The following is a 16,917-nucleotide window of genomic DNA, read 5'->3' on the forward strand; positions in this document are numbered from 1 at the left end:
CTTCCATCGGAAGAGTACTGTACGTGGAGAGGCTGACAGCTGGGTCCACAGTCGCAGCAAGGAAGTGCGTCCTTATTACGCGGAAAATAATGATTCCTCCACCTGATAGCTGGACCCACCAGATGGGCCACCGTATTTTGTGAAAAAAACATTTCCCCCCTGACTGCTGGGACCCACCAGCTACATCTTCGCACGCAAGGAAGTGCGTGATAATCCCCAAGTGCAGGGAATCATCATAGAAATTCCCAAAGGTGGAAGTGATAAGTATGGAGTGTCGAACCCACACGGAGCTAAAGGTAAGATCAATATTCTCTCAAGTCCTATCTGCCACTGATACGACTCTACGTACACCAAACATTTGCTTCCAACTAGAAATGAGAAATAAAACTACGTTGTGGGTATGAAGAGGATAACTTTGCATGATATCGGAGAGCTAAAATATAAAAGTAGGTGTTGTTATCATAAAGTTAGAATATATTACTAAATATTATAAATAGCGAGTGTGGAATAATGATGGGTCGGTGTGCGGAATTATCCTAGGCAATCGTTAACAAGATCGGTGGTCGTCATTGTAATTTCATATGAGGGAGAGGCATAAGCTAACATACTTTCTCTTCTTGGATCATATGCACTTATGATTGGAACTCTAGCAAGCATCCGCAACTACACAATAAGCCTCCTGACAAAGGTTGGTACTCGCCCACGGATTTCATCCATATGACTGAGCTTTGTCATCTCTATTGGTGTTGTGTTACCGTTTAGATACTGTCATGAGAAAGTGGTATTGTCCATGAGAAGTGCTTCATCTGTGTTGTTTTAAATATTTCCTTTCCTTTTTTCGAGCAAACAGGGATGCTAGAATTTAGTTGTTCTCTTGTCTTTGCACAACAGGATCATCCTGCTCCGAAGAAGAATATGGAGTACGTGAAGTGCGTAGTTCCGATTATGCCAGGATAAAGAAGCCAAGCCTCCCTTCATAAGAAGGGAGCAGTTGAAGGATGGTTATATTATTACCCACAAGAACAAACTAACTTCAGCTCAGAAGGACTCACGGATCTCCATCTTTGTTGCTGTGATGGCCAGTACAATGTTGTTTTACGATTCCTTCCGGTGAGTCCCAATTTTTAAATGTGTTCTCTACATGGACCATGTAGGTTGACTGTTTAAACTATCAAGTCATAGTACAGTTTGCTTTATACTAATCACTTTTTTGTATTTATGCAAACAGGGGTGCTCAGCTTGATTTCAATGGGAACTGCACAAAATGTTCACGAATACATCGGAAGGTGTTGTTATCATAAATGTAGAATATATTACTAAATGTTATAAATAGCGAGTGTGGAATAATGATGGGTCGGTGTGCGGAATTATCCTAGGCAATCGTTAACAAGACCGGTGGTCGTCATTGCAATTTCATATGAGGGAGAGGCATAAGCTAACATACTTTCTCTTCTTGGATCATATGCACTTATGATTGGAACTCTAGCAAGCATCCGCAACTACTAAAGATCATTAAGGGAAAACCCAACCATAGCATTAAAGCATCAAGTCCCCTTTATCCCATACGCAACAACCCCCTTACTCGGGTTTATGCATCTGTCACTCAAGCAACCCACTATAAGCGAATCATGAACGTATTTCAACACCCTACAGCGGGAATCCCTCACGCTTGGGCGACACGAAGGGCAGAATAGGACAGCACCAAAATAAAACATACAACTCATACCAATCTAGATCAACAATCAACCCAAAGACAAAGGATATCTACTCAAAACATCATAGGATAGCAACACATCATTGGATCATAATATGTGGCATAAAGAACCATGTTCAAGTAGGGATTACAGCGGGGTGCGGGAGAGTGGACCGCGTAAAAGAGATGAGGATGGTGATGATGATGGTGATGTTGATGAAGATGATCTCCGCGGCGATGATTCCCCTCCCGATGGCACTCCGGCGCCACCAAGAGAGAGGAGGAGAGGTTCTCCCCTTTGTGCTTCCTCCTCCATGGCCTCCCCCTGGATGGGGAGAGGTTCTCTCTCTAGATCTTGGCCTTCATGGCGATGACGGCCCCTCTGGGATCCTCCTCCATAGCCTTCGGTGATGATGGCCCCCTCCGGCAGGGTGCCAGAGAGGGCCTAGATCGATTTCTCGTGGCTACAGAGGCTTGCGGCGATGGAACTTTCGATATAGGTTAATTTCTGGAGGTTTGGGTATTTATAGGAGTGGTTGGCGTCGAGAACAAGTCAGGGGGCCCACGGGTAGTCCATGAAGCATAGGGGCGCGCCCCCCACCCTCGTGGGGCCCACGGGGCTCCCCTCCGGTAGATTTCTGTTCCAGTATTTTTTATAGTTTCCAGAAAAATTCTCCGTTGATTTTCATCGCATTCCGAGAACTTTTATTTCTGCACAAAAACAACACCACGGTAGTTCTGCTGAAAACAGCGTCATCCAGGTTAGATCTAATCAAGTCATACAAAAATCATATAAAACTATTGTAAACTTGGCATGAATACTTCATAAATTATCAATAAGTTGGAGACGTATCAGTGCGTCCATATTACGGGAAAAATGATTTGCCCCTGACTGCTAGGACCCACCAGCTACATCTTCGCACGCAAGGAAATGCCTGACAGTCGGGACCCACATCGTCGAAGCGTACATAGCATTGTCATTCTGGTCGCGAACGTGTACGTACATACTGGTCGATCGTCTGTCTGCAGGCTGCAGCGATGAACCGTGGCCGTGCAAGGAAGGGCTCATGTCGTAGTAGAGGCGCGCACGTAGCATGTACACGTACATACAGTGACCAGGGTGCAGGAAAGAAAATACGGCCACGTACGTACATACGTGCGGGGTATCTAACGCCTACTCGCGCATATGTACGGCCAGGGCATGTGTACATGGCTGGGTCGGAACGGAGAAACTGCGTCGTCTTGTGTTCATGGGGAGGCAACGAAATGCTTGTGTTCATCGGGAGGCAACGGGACGCGTGTTGTTCATCGGGAGCCAACCGGCTTGGATGGAACAGCCGATGGAAATGAGGCCTGGCGTATCGCAAAACGGAGGAAACGGCATTGTGTTCAACCGGCCACGGTCGAAACGGGATCCTGTTCATCGGGAGGGGTCTGGCGTACCGCAAAACGAAGGAAACGGACTTCTGTTGGACCTTCTACGGTCGAAACGGGGTCCTGTTGACCGGGAGGGGTGTGGCGTACCACAAAACGGAGGAAACAGACTTGTGTTAGAGCGCTACAGTCGAAACGGGGGTCCTGTTCATCGGGAGGGGTGTGGCGTACCGCAAAACGGGACTCCATGGGATACTGTTTATCTCCACCGTCGACCTCCTCTAGCCTCCACGGGCTACTGTTCATCCACCGTCGACCTCCTCCAACCTCCACCTGCGACTGTTCATCCACGGGCTTCTGTTCATCCATCCTCAACTGGCTACTGTTCAACCAGCCCTCTCCATGGGGTCCTGTTCAACCACCACTCCACGGGCTACTGTTCATCCAGCCCTCCACCGGCTACTGTTCAACCAGCCCTCCATGGGGTCCTGTTCAACCAGCCCTCCACGGGTCCTGTTCATCCAGCCCTCCACGAGGTCCTGTTCATCCACCGGCTCGATTGATCGGGGTACTGTTCATCCAGCGGCAAGGGCCTCTACTACCACGGGTTCCTATTCATCCAACCACCACCGGGAACTGTTCATCCAAACCCCCCAACAACGCTCACTGTTCATCCAGAGGCAGCATCGGTCGGCTTCAGTTAGCAGCAGTAGCGAAGGAATCGCTCGATCGGGTTCATTTAACAGCCATCAATCGATTGCTCGGGTTCAATAACGCGTAGCTTGCAGTGCAATCACTTGGGTTCAGTTAGAGCCCAACGCCTCGCTCGGGTTTAGTTAGAGCACAACGCCTCGCACACACACGCGTACGTACGAGAGAAACGCGCATCGCTCGGCCCCCGACCACCCACCGTACCGGGAACTCCCTGATATTTTCCGCGCCCTCGCTTCTACCATGGTTTTCTCCATCATGGACGGCCCAAAGAATGTCATACAGCTGCGTCTCCGGCCCGCTCAGGACAAAAAGCCCATTTTCTGTCATGATTTTTTGTCATAGAAGTAGGATCCCACCACATCTATGATGATACTGGGTTTTGTCACAATTATCTTCATAGAAGTGTCATAAGTATGACAGAAAAAAATTCGTTCGGCCCAAAATGTCATGGATGTGTCTTTATTTGTAGCGTACAAATATGTGAGTAGGGGCAGCCCTCCAAACACAGGCCCTTTCATTGACAACCGCAGGTATGAAGAGACCAAGAAGACCTTATTCTAGCATGTCATTGTGCCGTCACCTTACCACTAAGAAAACAACGAAGAGGTCGGGCCCCTACTCCACTAGTTGTCGACGTAGCCGCCAAACAAAAGAAAGGAGGGAGGCGGAGATGGCAGCGCGGGAGGAATCCTAGGCGATAGTGACGGCATGGGATGAACCCTAGGCGGCGACGGCAATAGCTGTTTCTCTCACGAGGGATCCTGCTACGTGAGTGCAAACCTTTTGGTCTGCAAACCAGTGGGTATACAGAAATAGATGCGCTTGTAGAAATTATAGGATGGATGAATATTTTTGTTGTATTGATCTGACCCAGGTGTGGAATATATATAAAGTACAATATGAGAGAGAGACTTGGAGTAGGGGACAAGTCGTACATGGTTTAAACCAATCCTATCTCTGACTCCTAATCTCTAACTTAAACATAATTATACTTCTAACATTCCCCCTCAGTCGTAACGGGAATGAAGCAGACGATGACGACTGAATTTGAACTCTTGTACTTCCATCGTCTTCTCTGCTACACCATCATCAACTGCGCCTCTAATGGGTCGGCACCAAGGGCGGTGACTGCGTCCCCTTTTGGTGCCTTCCTGCCTTCTCCTCTATTCCCTCCCGCAGTCACAGCGGGAGTGGCGTGGACGCTAGTGATGACGTGGACGTTGTTGAGTGGAGTGGTTGCTGATGTGTTGTTGTAGACGTAGCCATTAATGTCAATGTCAAGGTAGCCGATCATGGTGATGTAACCGTGGTCGAGGTAGTTGTGGTCGATGGTGTGGTCATCATGGATGATGAAGCCGCACAAAGCCGGAGGTGCAAAAAAATGCGTTATGATGGAGCTGCAGTCGTGGACGATGCACCTTGCGGATGTGAGAGGGTGCCGCCGGCGATGAGTCCACCGGTTTGGCCAAGACCAGAGGAAGATCATCGAGCACACATCGGTTTGGCCAGAACCGTGTGGCCATGTAGGGTTGTCACTATAGTGACACTGTGTCGATGTAGTCGTGCCATCGTGGATGACGCGGTCGATGCCGTCGTCGTGGCGCGGTCATTGCCGTCGTCGAGGTCGCATCTTGCAGAAAAATATGTCAGAGGACGCTAGTTGTCCATCTTGTGGACGAGGCAGCGAGCGGTGTGTCAATGATGATGTTGGTGAAGACCACGTTGATGAAGACCTTAGCGATGAAGTGTCGGCGTTGACACTGCAGCGGCGTGTCGATGATGATTTTTTGCTTGGAGGCGTCCCTCATGGCAACGGGGTGTCAATGTCATGTCGTGTCAAAGAAGTATGTTGGCTCGTAGCCTGGCGTAGTCTTACTACTCGATGTCGTTCGGCACGGGAGGTGTCGGTGTAGTTGCAGATCGGTAGCTTGATGCAGGTTCGATGCGTCGGTTCGATAAACGTCCGCCATGTGCATGGTGTGGAATCTGGCTCGGTGCTCTGATACCATGTAGAATGATAGGATGGATGAATATTGTCGTTGTATTGATCTGACCCAGGTGTGGAATATATATAGCGTACGATATGAGAGAGAGACTTGGAGTAGGGGACAAGTCGTACATGGTTTAAACCAATCCTATCTCTGACTCCTAATCTTTAACTTAAACGTAAGCGGATTTGCTATTTCACATCTAGATGTGAAATAGCTATCTCACATATAAATTCCTCATTGTTAGATTTGTTTTCAAAATTCGTGCACATATCATCTGATGATTTGTTCGCTTTGATTGTACGATCTGGCGATTTATAGCGTGCGCTCACGCAGCCCGCACAGGATGTGCATGCGGCGTGCCAGCATGGGCTAGCCCATGTGTGTGCTAGCGTGAGATGCCTTTCATTTCTGTATTTTTTTAATTTTTTGTCTATTGTTGTATTATCTCGATGCATTGCAGTTGTTGCAGTTTGTGAGGTATTTTTTTGTCTTCTTTTCATTTCTTTTCTCCCCCTTGCGACACTATAATATGTGTATATATCAGATGATGTGTGCAGGCACCTCCTTTGTGTGTGTATATACCGTATGATTGGTCATGCATTTTTTTCATTGTTTTGATTTGTATTCATCTATGCAACGTGTCCATGGAATAGTAAATCATGTATCAAAATTGCTACTCTTATAGATGAGTGTGATGGCTCATCTAAGTTTCAGTTCATTTGATTTGTCCCTATAAATTGTATGCAATTCTTTGATCGGGGTTGTTTTGTCCCGCGCGTCAAGTGTCACTCGTCTGTTGTTCATTTTACACCCCATCATACCGTGCGTCTTTCTTTTTTGGGCTGTTTTTCATCGTCTTTTTTTCGCTATGTTGTAGTTGAAGAGAAGAGTTGTCTGTATAAGTTGAAGAGATGAGTTGACCGCTGGCTCGTTGGTTCTGTCTCTTAGCTCTCTCTATCCCATTGCTCTTTGTCTTGGGAGTAGAGGCGACCCGGCCAAGTTTCTAAACAGTACAATAATGGGCAATGACCCATTTCTGGTTTTTATTTTTTGTTTGCAAGTCTAACCCTAACATGTAAGAACCTTCTGTCTTTTTATTATTCTTGTTCTAGTTGCAAGTCGATCACCGACATGCATCTGGGCCCAAACCATTTTGGTCTTTCTTGCAAGTGTACTCCTAACTGGGTTCACCGTTTTATTTATTTTTATTCTAGTTGCAAGTCGACCACCGACATGCAAACTGGAGCTTGTCTCTTTTATTTTTACTGGCACAAATGCCCGTGCGTTGCAATGGGAGAGAATTTTATTTAGCATGCACTCAATTTTTCTAAGAAATATATATGCAAGCACAACCCCCATGTTTCGCTATGAAGAAAACTCAAAACATCCGACTGCATGGCACGGCAACATCAGAACGTTGCCACCCAGGGAGGCGTTGCAACAGGATATTAATATCCTTGAACCCACGCATGTAAACAGATAAATATCAAGCCAAATAACTGTTACAATGAACCGCTAAATTCTGGCATGCAAACGGAAGACAATGACAATCTCCATTTATCAAAGAACAAAAAATTGTATGAAACTAAAACAATAAATTTGGTCTCATACTATGAATAATTCATAATACAACAACAACTTATCAGGTCAAGGGTACAAATTATTTCTAGTGAAGTGCAGAACCCATGGGTGATTGACCTTACAAATACGATAATTCTGGTAACAAAATTGCTTGTCTTTTCCATATGCGCCAAAATGATCCTTGATAGAACACATGTATATAGTTCAAAACCGAGGATCAGCTGTGGATTGACCCGTTTCAAATTTAGTATGAACATGAGTAAAATAATTATAATAATTTATGACTGGACTGGAAATGTGATCTCCTCTATGGATCACACCTGCAAAATAATGTAAATTTTTAGATAAGACTAATATGTAAATTTTTAGATAAGACTAATACCAAGCTGTGCATGTCTAGTTGTCCTGCTGAGCTCCATCTCAGCTGCAATCTCTGGACCAACTCACTTCTTAGCGATCAACAATGAGCGCAGGCAAGTCACTATGACAACACATGAATGTCTCACAATAGATGCATCCAATAATTCAAACCGGCAGTTAAGCATCACTATGTACATTGCCGATGAAGACCCTAATACAGTGTTGCTGATTTAGAAAATAAATATGCAAAGCCAATGCTACTATTTTCAGGTATATACACAGTACCAAATAGAGGTAGATTCATCAGTGAATATGTGAGTCCTTGATTGCACTGTGATCAAAAGGCTGCTCATTGCCCATGTTTGTCTCCCAATTAGCTACAAACAGACAATAAGGTCAACTAACAATGCACATTTTCATTGAGTTAAAAGCATATCCTGCAAAATGAATCAGATGCCAAGATTTCACTATTCTTTAGTGCACTGAAGATCAATGGAAAACGCAAATCAGCAAAGGCCTGCAATCATGGTATTTCATTCAAGTCTGTAGCATTGTGATCAGGTCTGCAGTTATGGTATTCCATTCAGGTTTGTGGCATTGAGATCATTGTCGTGTCTTGGTAACCATCATGATGTACATCCCCGGAGATGTCAGCCGACAATACCAGCATCCATTAGAAATCTGCAACTATGTATCAGCACCTTGTGCACGTGCATGCCTGTAAGACAACTAACTCATGGTCTTCTTACCTGCTGTTCCTGATCGTTCTTCCTTGGACTTCAGTTTGGAATATTGACGGCCTAACAAATCAAAAGCATTTCAATCCATCTCATCAATCAGCTTATGTGCTAGCTCAGAGCGCCCAACCTTTTCAGGTCACTGATCAGTGGACGGTGGATATATAAATCAAAGGCTGGTGTAACTTACACGCACTTGGACTCGAGCATCGCCTTGAGGTCATGGTGGACACCGTCTGGTCCAGTCCGATCCCTGACCAAGCCGTTGTTTGGATCGGCAGGTGCGCTATGTGAGCGAGTGATGTGAGGAAGCAGACGACGTGCGTGAGTGCCAAAGTGCCTGACAAATTAACTGACAACTGAAACTTTGATGAAACTGATGAACTGAATTTTCTGAATCTGATGAAACTAAATCTGACGAAACTGAAACTGTCGAATCTGAGGGAACTTCAGGACAGCATAGGTGGCACCGTAGTGGCCTCGTGCGAAAGCTGCTACTGCCTCAGAGGGAGCTGCACAAGGGAGGGGCAGCCGAGTTGGTCGTCATCCCTTGTCGTGGATCATTGGAGCTGCGGGTCGCAGGTGGCGGAAGAGCATATCCGGGGCTGGGAGGAGTAGCCGCGGGTCGCCGCATATAGGCGTGTTAATCCTGTACGGGCAGCCAGCATACCCAATCAGGATTAAGTCACGAACCCGCAATCCTGATGAAGTCAGATCTCTCGATAATAGGCTGCCCGATGTGATGCAAATGCTAGCAGTATGTGTACTTCTTAAATTAAGTGAAGCAAGTTCATACAATAATTAGAAGGTTCAGTACACTTTTCTGTTTCAAATTGTTTTTCTTGTGATGCGGCAAAGAAATTCTCCTACAGTTGCAAAAATCATTATTCATAGTTTAATAGTAATAATGTCCAGGCAGGCACAAATTTATTGCTAAATGTCCGTGCCAACTATGACATCAGAGGTCTCCCGTTGTATCTGGAGTAGAGAATCTGAAACTTTTTGTTCTACTGAACCTATATAAATCTCACATTCTCAATCCAAGAGCTTCTAACTCTTCTCCTCGACATCAGTAACGCCCATTTGTATCTCAATTATGGTATGGAGTGAAATCTAGGGTAAAATAGAAATGATTGAATAGGCTTAGCAATGCTTTTGCAAGTTTAAAACACAACTTTTAGTGATGGGAGAAGATCAAAATTTCATGTTACCTACATGTTCAGTAAAACATGAGTACATTGCTTGCAATACGGCCTCTAAGTAGGATCAAGATTTCAAGATCGGCGTTTCTGCACAAGAGAGTTTCACCAACAGTAGCAAGTTACCTGGTCGGGTATAACAACCACTGCTGCTCGCTAGAGTCCGACTGTAACGACGTATTCATATGTAAATATATATTCAATAAATATGTAAAGCCCAAATCTGTATTTTATCAATTTATTGAAGCTATAACTTTTATATTTTAACATGACATGATTAATATAGAAAACTATGTAGGTTTGCAGCATGATAATTATCAAAATGACTTTGTATATAAACTACCAATAAGATATTCCAAGTTGTTCCGAAAATAACAGAGAAATGTTACTACATACCCATACTCCTCAGGCATATTTTTCTGTTGTTATTCATACGTCATTGCATCACACACACACACACACCAGAATTGATTGCATCAAGTGTACTCCATTGCATCTGCCAACATTACACTACTAGGGAAAACGTTATACACAGAATATTAGCAGCAGCGCGGTTTAAAAACTGGTGCTACTGCTAACTAGCAGTAGCGAGCTTAAAGGAACCGTGCTACTAATAAGTTGATAGTAGTAGCGCGGTTTTATAACCCTCGCTACTACTAAGTGATTTTCACCGTGCCCCTCCGGACTAGCCATAGTAGTAGCGCGGGTTATAAACCCACGCTACAACTAAGTTGATAGTAGCAGCGCGGGTTATAAATCCCACGCTATTACTAAATGGTCTCAACCGTGCACCCAAGACATACCATAGTAGTAGCGTTGGATTAGCGTGGGGTATAAACCCAACGCTACTGTTAAGTTATCTCCTTGCCGCCCCACCTCAGCCTCTCACCCCTGCTTTGCCTTTCTCTCCCACGACGCCTCTCCTTGTCCTCCACTCCCCACGTTTCCCCCAACCAACCCCGCCACCACCGATGCCGACGACCTCCTCTCCCCCAACCCCACCACCGGCACCCCCCACCTCACGTGCGGATCCTCCTCCTCGCCGTGCCCTTGTGCCGGCCCCAAACCCTAGCTAGGGGCCCCCTTCTCCGGGTGCGGCACGGCACGGGGAGGGCTCCCTCTTGCCCACCGCCGATGCAAACGGCCCGCCGGTGGTCCTACTACTTGCTCCTCCAACCCTCCTCCTGCTGCTGCTAGTGCGGACCGATGCCATGGAGGTGAGGTTCCCCATCATCCTCTCTTTCTCTTCACCGCAGGCAGCCCCTGACCCCCTTGGATTCGATTTGGCAGGTCGTGTGCAAGCAGGGAAGGACAGCGTGGCGTGCCTGGTGCGCGAGCTCGAGGGCGCCGGCCTGCTCGTCGAGCGCGTCTGCGGCGTCCCCGCCGAGTTCATCAAGGTTAGTGCGACCGCCTTTTTCCCTTTTTCAGTTCGTCTTGCCATGGCATCCTAATTCCAACTAATGAGGCGGTTTCCGCGAGATTTTGTTACGAAGAGGACTTCCCCCTGCGCCCTGTGTTGTTTATCTAGACTAGATTGTTGTAGTACCTTGATTTTAGCATTCAATCCCTGTGACTAGTAAGTAGTGGATAGTAGAAGAATGTGTTCATAAATTCAGTGTAAGAATGTCTACAGAAGATACAGAGCAAGAGATGGTATCTTTCATCAGAGTTTCCTCGTTAGATGAAGATTTTGTTCACCTGCTTATCCTAGTTGACCTGCGTAGATGCATGATTTACTGCTGACCTGCATGTGAAATCCATGTTTTTGACTGATTTTAGTTGGCCAATGTTGATATTCTGCACGTGTAAGAGGATCTGGTTCATGTGAAGGGCTTCAGATGGATGTATTCTTTTCTTCCTGCATTATATTTCTTGCTCATTGGTTGTTAGTGCTTAGGTTGTACTAGTAGCAGCGGCAAAAGTACAAGAAGGGCTTCAGATTTCTCATTTGTGCAAAGAATAAGTTCGGTCAATCTAATAAGTGATTACGCAACCAGGTTTACTTTACTCAAGTTCAGTTTTTGTCGTGCTACTGCACCAAGATTTCCCCTTGACAATTTTTTGTTGTATCCTTGATTAATGCTGCAGGGATTAATTCCCACATCTGTCTGAAGGTGTCCACCAACGTACTTAGGTGAAAAGATTGAGTTTTTTTTGCGCCGGTGATGAGCTTCTATGCGATGGAGGCTTGCGCCCGTGCTGTATGTGAGCGATGGAGGCGTTGGATGTGGAGCAGCGGACCTGGAGTGTGGCCCAAGCGGCGGATCTAGAGCGACGCTGGAGTAGCAGAGCGCCGGACCAGCGGAGCGGCGTCGTCGTCCTAATGGTGCCCCCACCTTGGTAGCGCGGGCCCTGCCCCGCCACGGCGTCGTCATCCTCATGGTAATCTCCTTGTCGTCCATCCATCCATCCAACACCATAGTTGATTTGTTAATCTTGCACGTCTTTGTTAATCTTCTTGTGAAGCTTCTGTAGCTTCTGTTACTCCAACTTCTGTAGCTTAGTCATGAATGTGCAGCTTCGCCAAGGCCAACCTTTGTTAGTCATGAATCATCCTTTGAAATAGCTTGTTGATTTTCTGTAGCTTTGTTAATCTTACAGTTCCCTTGCTACTACTGCTAACCTGTAACACTGGATTTAGTGAAATCAAGTTGTACTCCTAATTCTGAAATGAAGTTATAAATTTGTCTGAAATGAAGTTGTAAATTTGTAGCTACTACTACTAGCCTGTAACAACTTCTACTCCCAATTCTGTAACTAAGCTACTGCTGCTAGCCTGTAACAATGGATTTGAAAAAAATTGACTGAAATGAAGTTGTCACACTGGATTTGTCAAAATTTATCTGAAACAAAGCATATTTTCCGACCTCTATTAAGTTTCAGTAATATTCAGTGGAGTATGTACTGTAATATTTAAACATTACAGTAATTTCAGTTGTTGTTAACTGTTGTAGCATTAGGAGTAGTTTTACTGCAGCACAAGCATTATGAGTACTGTAAATGGATTAAATGGAACCTCTCTTCAGTTAACTGAAACCTTTTTCAGTCAATTTAACTGAAACCTTTTTCAGTTACTTCAAATAAAACCTTTTTCTGTTAATTTAAGTTAACAGAAACATTTTCAGTTACTTTAATTAAACATGTAGTATAGAGCTACTCATTTGATTCATTTAAAGAGAGGAGTAATTATTTTTCCTTAATAGAAACTTCTCATCTCTTTTCTTCTCTTCTCCTCTTTTCTCTTCTTCTCTTCTTCTCTTTGCTGCTATTAAGTTAGGACTTGAAGATGATGATTGCTGTTGCTAGAAATCATGATTGTTTAGTTTAATGTAGGACTTGCAAGCAGTAGTGCTTGCTTAGTTTAGTTTCCGTTAGAGTAAAATAGGATAGTTAGAGTAGCTTCAGTAGCTTAAAATGGAGTACTCCAGTAGGTAATGGAGATCAATGAACTTGCAGTAGATCAAAATGTTCAGTTAACTTGCATTTGCTGTAATTTTAGTAGTTTAGTTTTTGTTGTAAAACTGCTGCTGCTGTTGTCATATTCATATTGTACTTTCCAAAGTTCGATAGCACGTCGTCCTTAGCATAAGTTGTTGATCAAAGAAATGGACTTAAATTGAAGCATTCCCAGGAGTTGCCGCTGTTGTTATTGACCTGCTGCTGTTGTCATTGACCTGATGTTGCTTTTGTTGTAGGAGAAGTAGGAGCATGCTCAGGAGAAGAACGAGTAGGAGAAGAAGGCCCTAGATCGCTGCTGCTGGAGCACTGAGGACCTGGGATCTGTGACCTAGGCGTGCTGCTGGATCCGCCTCCGGATCGCTGCTACTGGAGACGCGAGGAGAAGCAGGGGACCTGGGCCCGGGAGCGCTGAGGAGAAGTAGGGTACCTAGGCGAGCAGAGGAGAAGCAGCCCGCTAGTGGCAAGGCAGGCACGAGGACGACATCGATCAAGGCTAGCTGGAACCGAGGGCCAGGGAGAGGGACGTGATGGTGTCGCAAGTCACGACGGCGGCTGCCGTCGGTCAGGTGCGGCTCATTGAGGCTGCCCGATGTGTAATAGCAGTAGAGCTTACTTAGGTAGTTGCTTACCAAGTTAATAGCAGTAGAGCTTACTTAGGTAGTTGCTTACCAAGTTGCTACGCACAACACTGTGTGATTTGAATTATACATGAGTTGCCGCTACAATGAGGAATTGTGTGATGGAATGGAATTGGTTGATTTTATTTTTTTAATTCCTAATAGGTTAGTAGTAGCGTGGGAAAAAACTGTGCGCTACTAGTATTTAGGATACTAGTAGCGCTGGTATTGTAGGCACGCTACTACTACTTTATTAGTAGTAGCGCGAGTCTGTAATATCAGTAGCGTGGGTGGCACACGCTACTACTAACAAAGTTAGTAGTAGTGCGGGTTTCTCCCACGCTACTGCTAACTATTAGCTGTAGCGCCTTATTAGTAGCGCCGGTCCCCCCGCTGCTGATACACCTAAAACTTGCGCTGCTACTAGCCTTTTCCCTAGTAGTGTTAATTGCGATATATGTCAGTGTACATAGATATCAAGAAAACTTAATAACTTTCATAGAAATAACTTCAGCAATCTTACAGTTGGAGTTGCTGTCAAAATGATTCTCCATAGATCACGTGCTAGTTTTTTTTCTTTTTTTGCCTAAAGCTCTCCATCTTCACTACATAATTGTTACGTAGGTTGAAGTGGACCTTGTTAGATCAATACAATAGGCTAATTCCCATAAGAGAAATGATTTTGCAGGATACTTCAACAAATAAGTTAATGAAATTTTGCAACCTCGTAAGCAAAAGAGGTAGGCGCAAGATGAGAATTCACATGCAGTTGCAGAATAAATATGATGTGTCACCAATTAAATTGCTCTCGTCAGATTTGTTAATCATAATGGCAATCTTGGGGGAAGAAGTAGAGGGCCCTGAAGCAGGTAGGACGACACGGTGGCAGACCATGTGTTCCGCAGCTTGCGGAACTGAAATTTAAACCAGCAGCAGTTCAGGTTACATGAGAAAACTGAAAATAGTTATTTACTAAGGTTTAGTCAATATAAGGAAAAGACTGGTAGAAAGCATACTGTACCCGATTCATGGTACATGTCTCTGAGTCCTTCAACAATCTTATAGCCCTGATCCTTGTCCCTTTCTTTAGAAACACTGAAATCCTCCTCAAACTTAGAAATTCAGACTATACTGCTTAGCTGCAGTATAACACCCTGACCTGAACTCTTTATTTGGTGCCAGGTAGCACTTTGATGCCGTGTTTATATGTTCCAAAACTGTAGGTGGACTGGTGGAGTACTACTTCAGTGATGAGGATCTTCTGATGCATATCATTCCATCGATTACCTCTCTTTGGACATCTTCCTTAATTTAGTAACTCAATTTTCTAATGGGAAACTAATGGCGGAGATCCTATAGACCTCTGATGCAAATTACCTATCCACGACAGAGTCATAGAACAATCAAGCTATTCTTTTTCTTTACTAATATTGCGGGTTGTATAGATCCGGCCAGACCTCACCACCGACAGGGAGGCATTGAGGTGGGGGCCATGTTCGTCGTGATACTCATTATGGCAATGAGAGGGCCTTCCGGCCCAGCGGCTTCATCAACCAGCGCGTGTGCCACTGCCATATACAAGAATCATCTACACAGAATTTCTGTTTAGTGCGTTCATGCCTTTTTAATTTGCCAGTGATTGATGCGTGGACTGCCGGAACATGCATTCTAATCAACGGGCGGTGGTGTAGACACTACAACAAACGCAATCAATTCAAAGTCAGAAGCAGAAAAGGGATAAGCAGCAGCTAGACCATTCACCAATTGTAGTAACTGCTTCATCTTACAGGCCACACAACTTCAAGAGCATAGCAAGCAAGCAAGCAGAAGCAAAAAAAACTGAAGCAACAAAGATAAAAGTCAAACAGCACTCATCAACAGCAATTGGAGCTCTGCGCAGCCCCTGCCAGCGCCATCCCAGACCACCAGCTCAAACGGCCCTACCATGTCATGGACCCTAACGCCGGAGCCGAACGCCAGGTTGCCATCGCTGGTCATGAAGTCGACCCCGTCGGGCCCGCGCCAGCGCGACCGCGGGGCCCCACGCGGGCGGGGAACTCGTAGCACTGCACGGCGTCGACGAGCGCGCCCTCGGCGTCGAGCGGCCAAACCCGGACCTCGGCGTCGGGGTCCCAGCTGTACTTGTCGACGATGGCGTCGACGACATCATCGAAGAAGGTGGGATCCTGGGCGGGCACCGGCTGACGGCCCGCGAAGGCGTAGGCGTGGGAGGAGGCGTTGGAGATGGCCGCGAGCGGGGACAGCAAGGAGCAGCGCGAGGAGAAGTAGGATGATCGGGCATGCGTAGGAGGTGCGATCCCCCCGGAGGCCCGGACCAGCGCCGCCGCCATCTTCGTCCTCATGGTGTGTTGGGGACGACGGCCTGGAGTCGCGATTAGGGCAGGCGGAGACCGGGCGTTGCGTCCGTCCGTTCGGGTGAGAACGAATCGTTTTTTTACTTATTACTACTAACTTAAATCTGGAGCGCGGGTTAATTACCAGAAACTTGAGGGAGTGTTTTGCAAAAACGCCGCGACGGTGAACCCAGAGACTCAATCCGTGCTTTATTATTATGGAGAGATTATTGCAGTTGCAAGAAAACCATCGAGATGCAACTTGGCCCGACATATTTTTAGATTATGTTGCAAGTGCACCCTTCTCAGGCAACTAGGCCTGCCTATTTTTTTTGTTCTAGTTGCAAGTCAACCATGACATGCAACTAGAGTCCAACCAATTCTTTCTTAGTTGCAAATTGACCACAGACTTGTAACTGGAGATCTGACCACAATTTTTTACCTAAGTTGCAAATTCACCTCGACACATAACTAGGGGGCTCAACCAATTTTCCTGAGTCGCAAGTCCATCATTGATACATAACTGAGGCCGACCTATTTTTTGTCATAGTTGCAAGTCCATCCTCGACATGCAATTGGGCTTGACCCTTTTTTCGTCTCAGTTGCAAGTACATCCTTGACACGTAACTGGAGAACCTGACCTGCGACTCGCAAGTAGGGTTTTTTTAGTTGTATATAACGGAGTTACAAGTCCACCACCAACTCGCAACTAGTGGATTTTTGTATTTGTAATTTACACTAGTTCTAAGTCCATCATCGACTCGCAACTGGGGGCTTTGTAGTAGTGTAGTTGCCACAATTATAAGTCCACACTCGACTCGCAACTAGGGATTTTTTA

The 16,917-nt window shown here is 45.6% G+C and overlaps 1 protein-coding gene across 1 annotated transcript; it reads right to left on the bottom strand.

Moving 5' to 3' along the window:
- Positions 1-15,397: 15,397 nt before the first annotated feature.
- LOC147960186 (uncharacterized) lies at positions 15,398-16,139 on the bottom strand. Its single transcript, XM_087533200.1, has 3 exons — positions 15,758-16,139; positions 15,513-15,564; positions 15,398-15,419 (listed from the first exon to the last, which is right to left on the bottom strand). The coding sequence occupies exons 1-3, from the start codon at positions 16,086-16,088 to the stop codon at positions 15,398-15,400; spliced, it is 405 nt and encodes a 134-aa protein (XP_087389326.1). The 5' UTR covers positions 16,089-16,139.
- Positions 16,140-16,917: the final 778 nt, after the last annotated feature.

Source organism: Triticum urartu, chromosome 7A, assembly GCF_056163025.1.
Source record: "Triticum urartu cultivar PI428250 chromosome 7A, HENAU_Tu73, whole genome shotgun sequence".
Taxonomy (NCBI): domain Eukaryota; kingdom Viridiplantae; phylum Streptophyta; class Magnoliopsida; order Poales; family Poaceae; genus Triticum; species Triticum urartu.

Excerpts from the sequence above, each read along its gene's own strand:
- LOC147960186 (XM_087533200.1), bottom strand. The coding sequence starts at position 16,088 with ATGAGGACGAAGATGGCGGCGGCGCTGGTCCGGGCCTCCGGGGGGATC. Across the intron at positions 15,565-15,757 it reads CGCCCGCGTGGGGCCCCGCG|TTTTTTTTGCTTCTGCTTGC; the intron begins GTCGCGCTGGCG and ends TTGTTGCTTCAG. Across the intron at positions 15,420-15,512 it reads CTCTTGAAGTTGTGTGGCCT|TGTCTACACCACCGCCCGTT; the intron begins GTAAGATGAAGC and ends CGTTTGTTGTAG.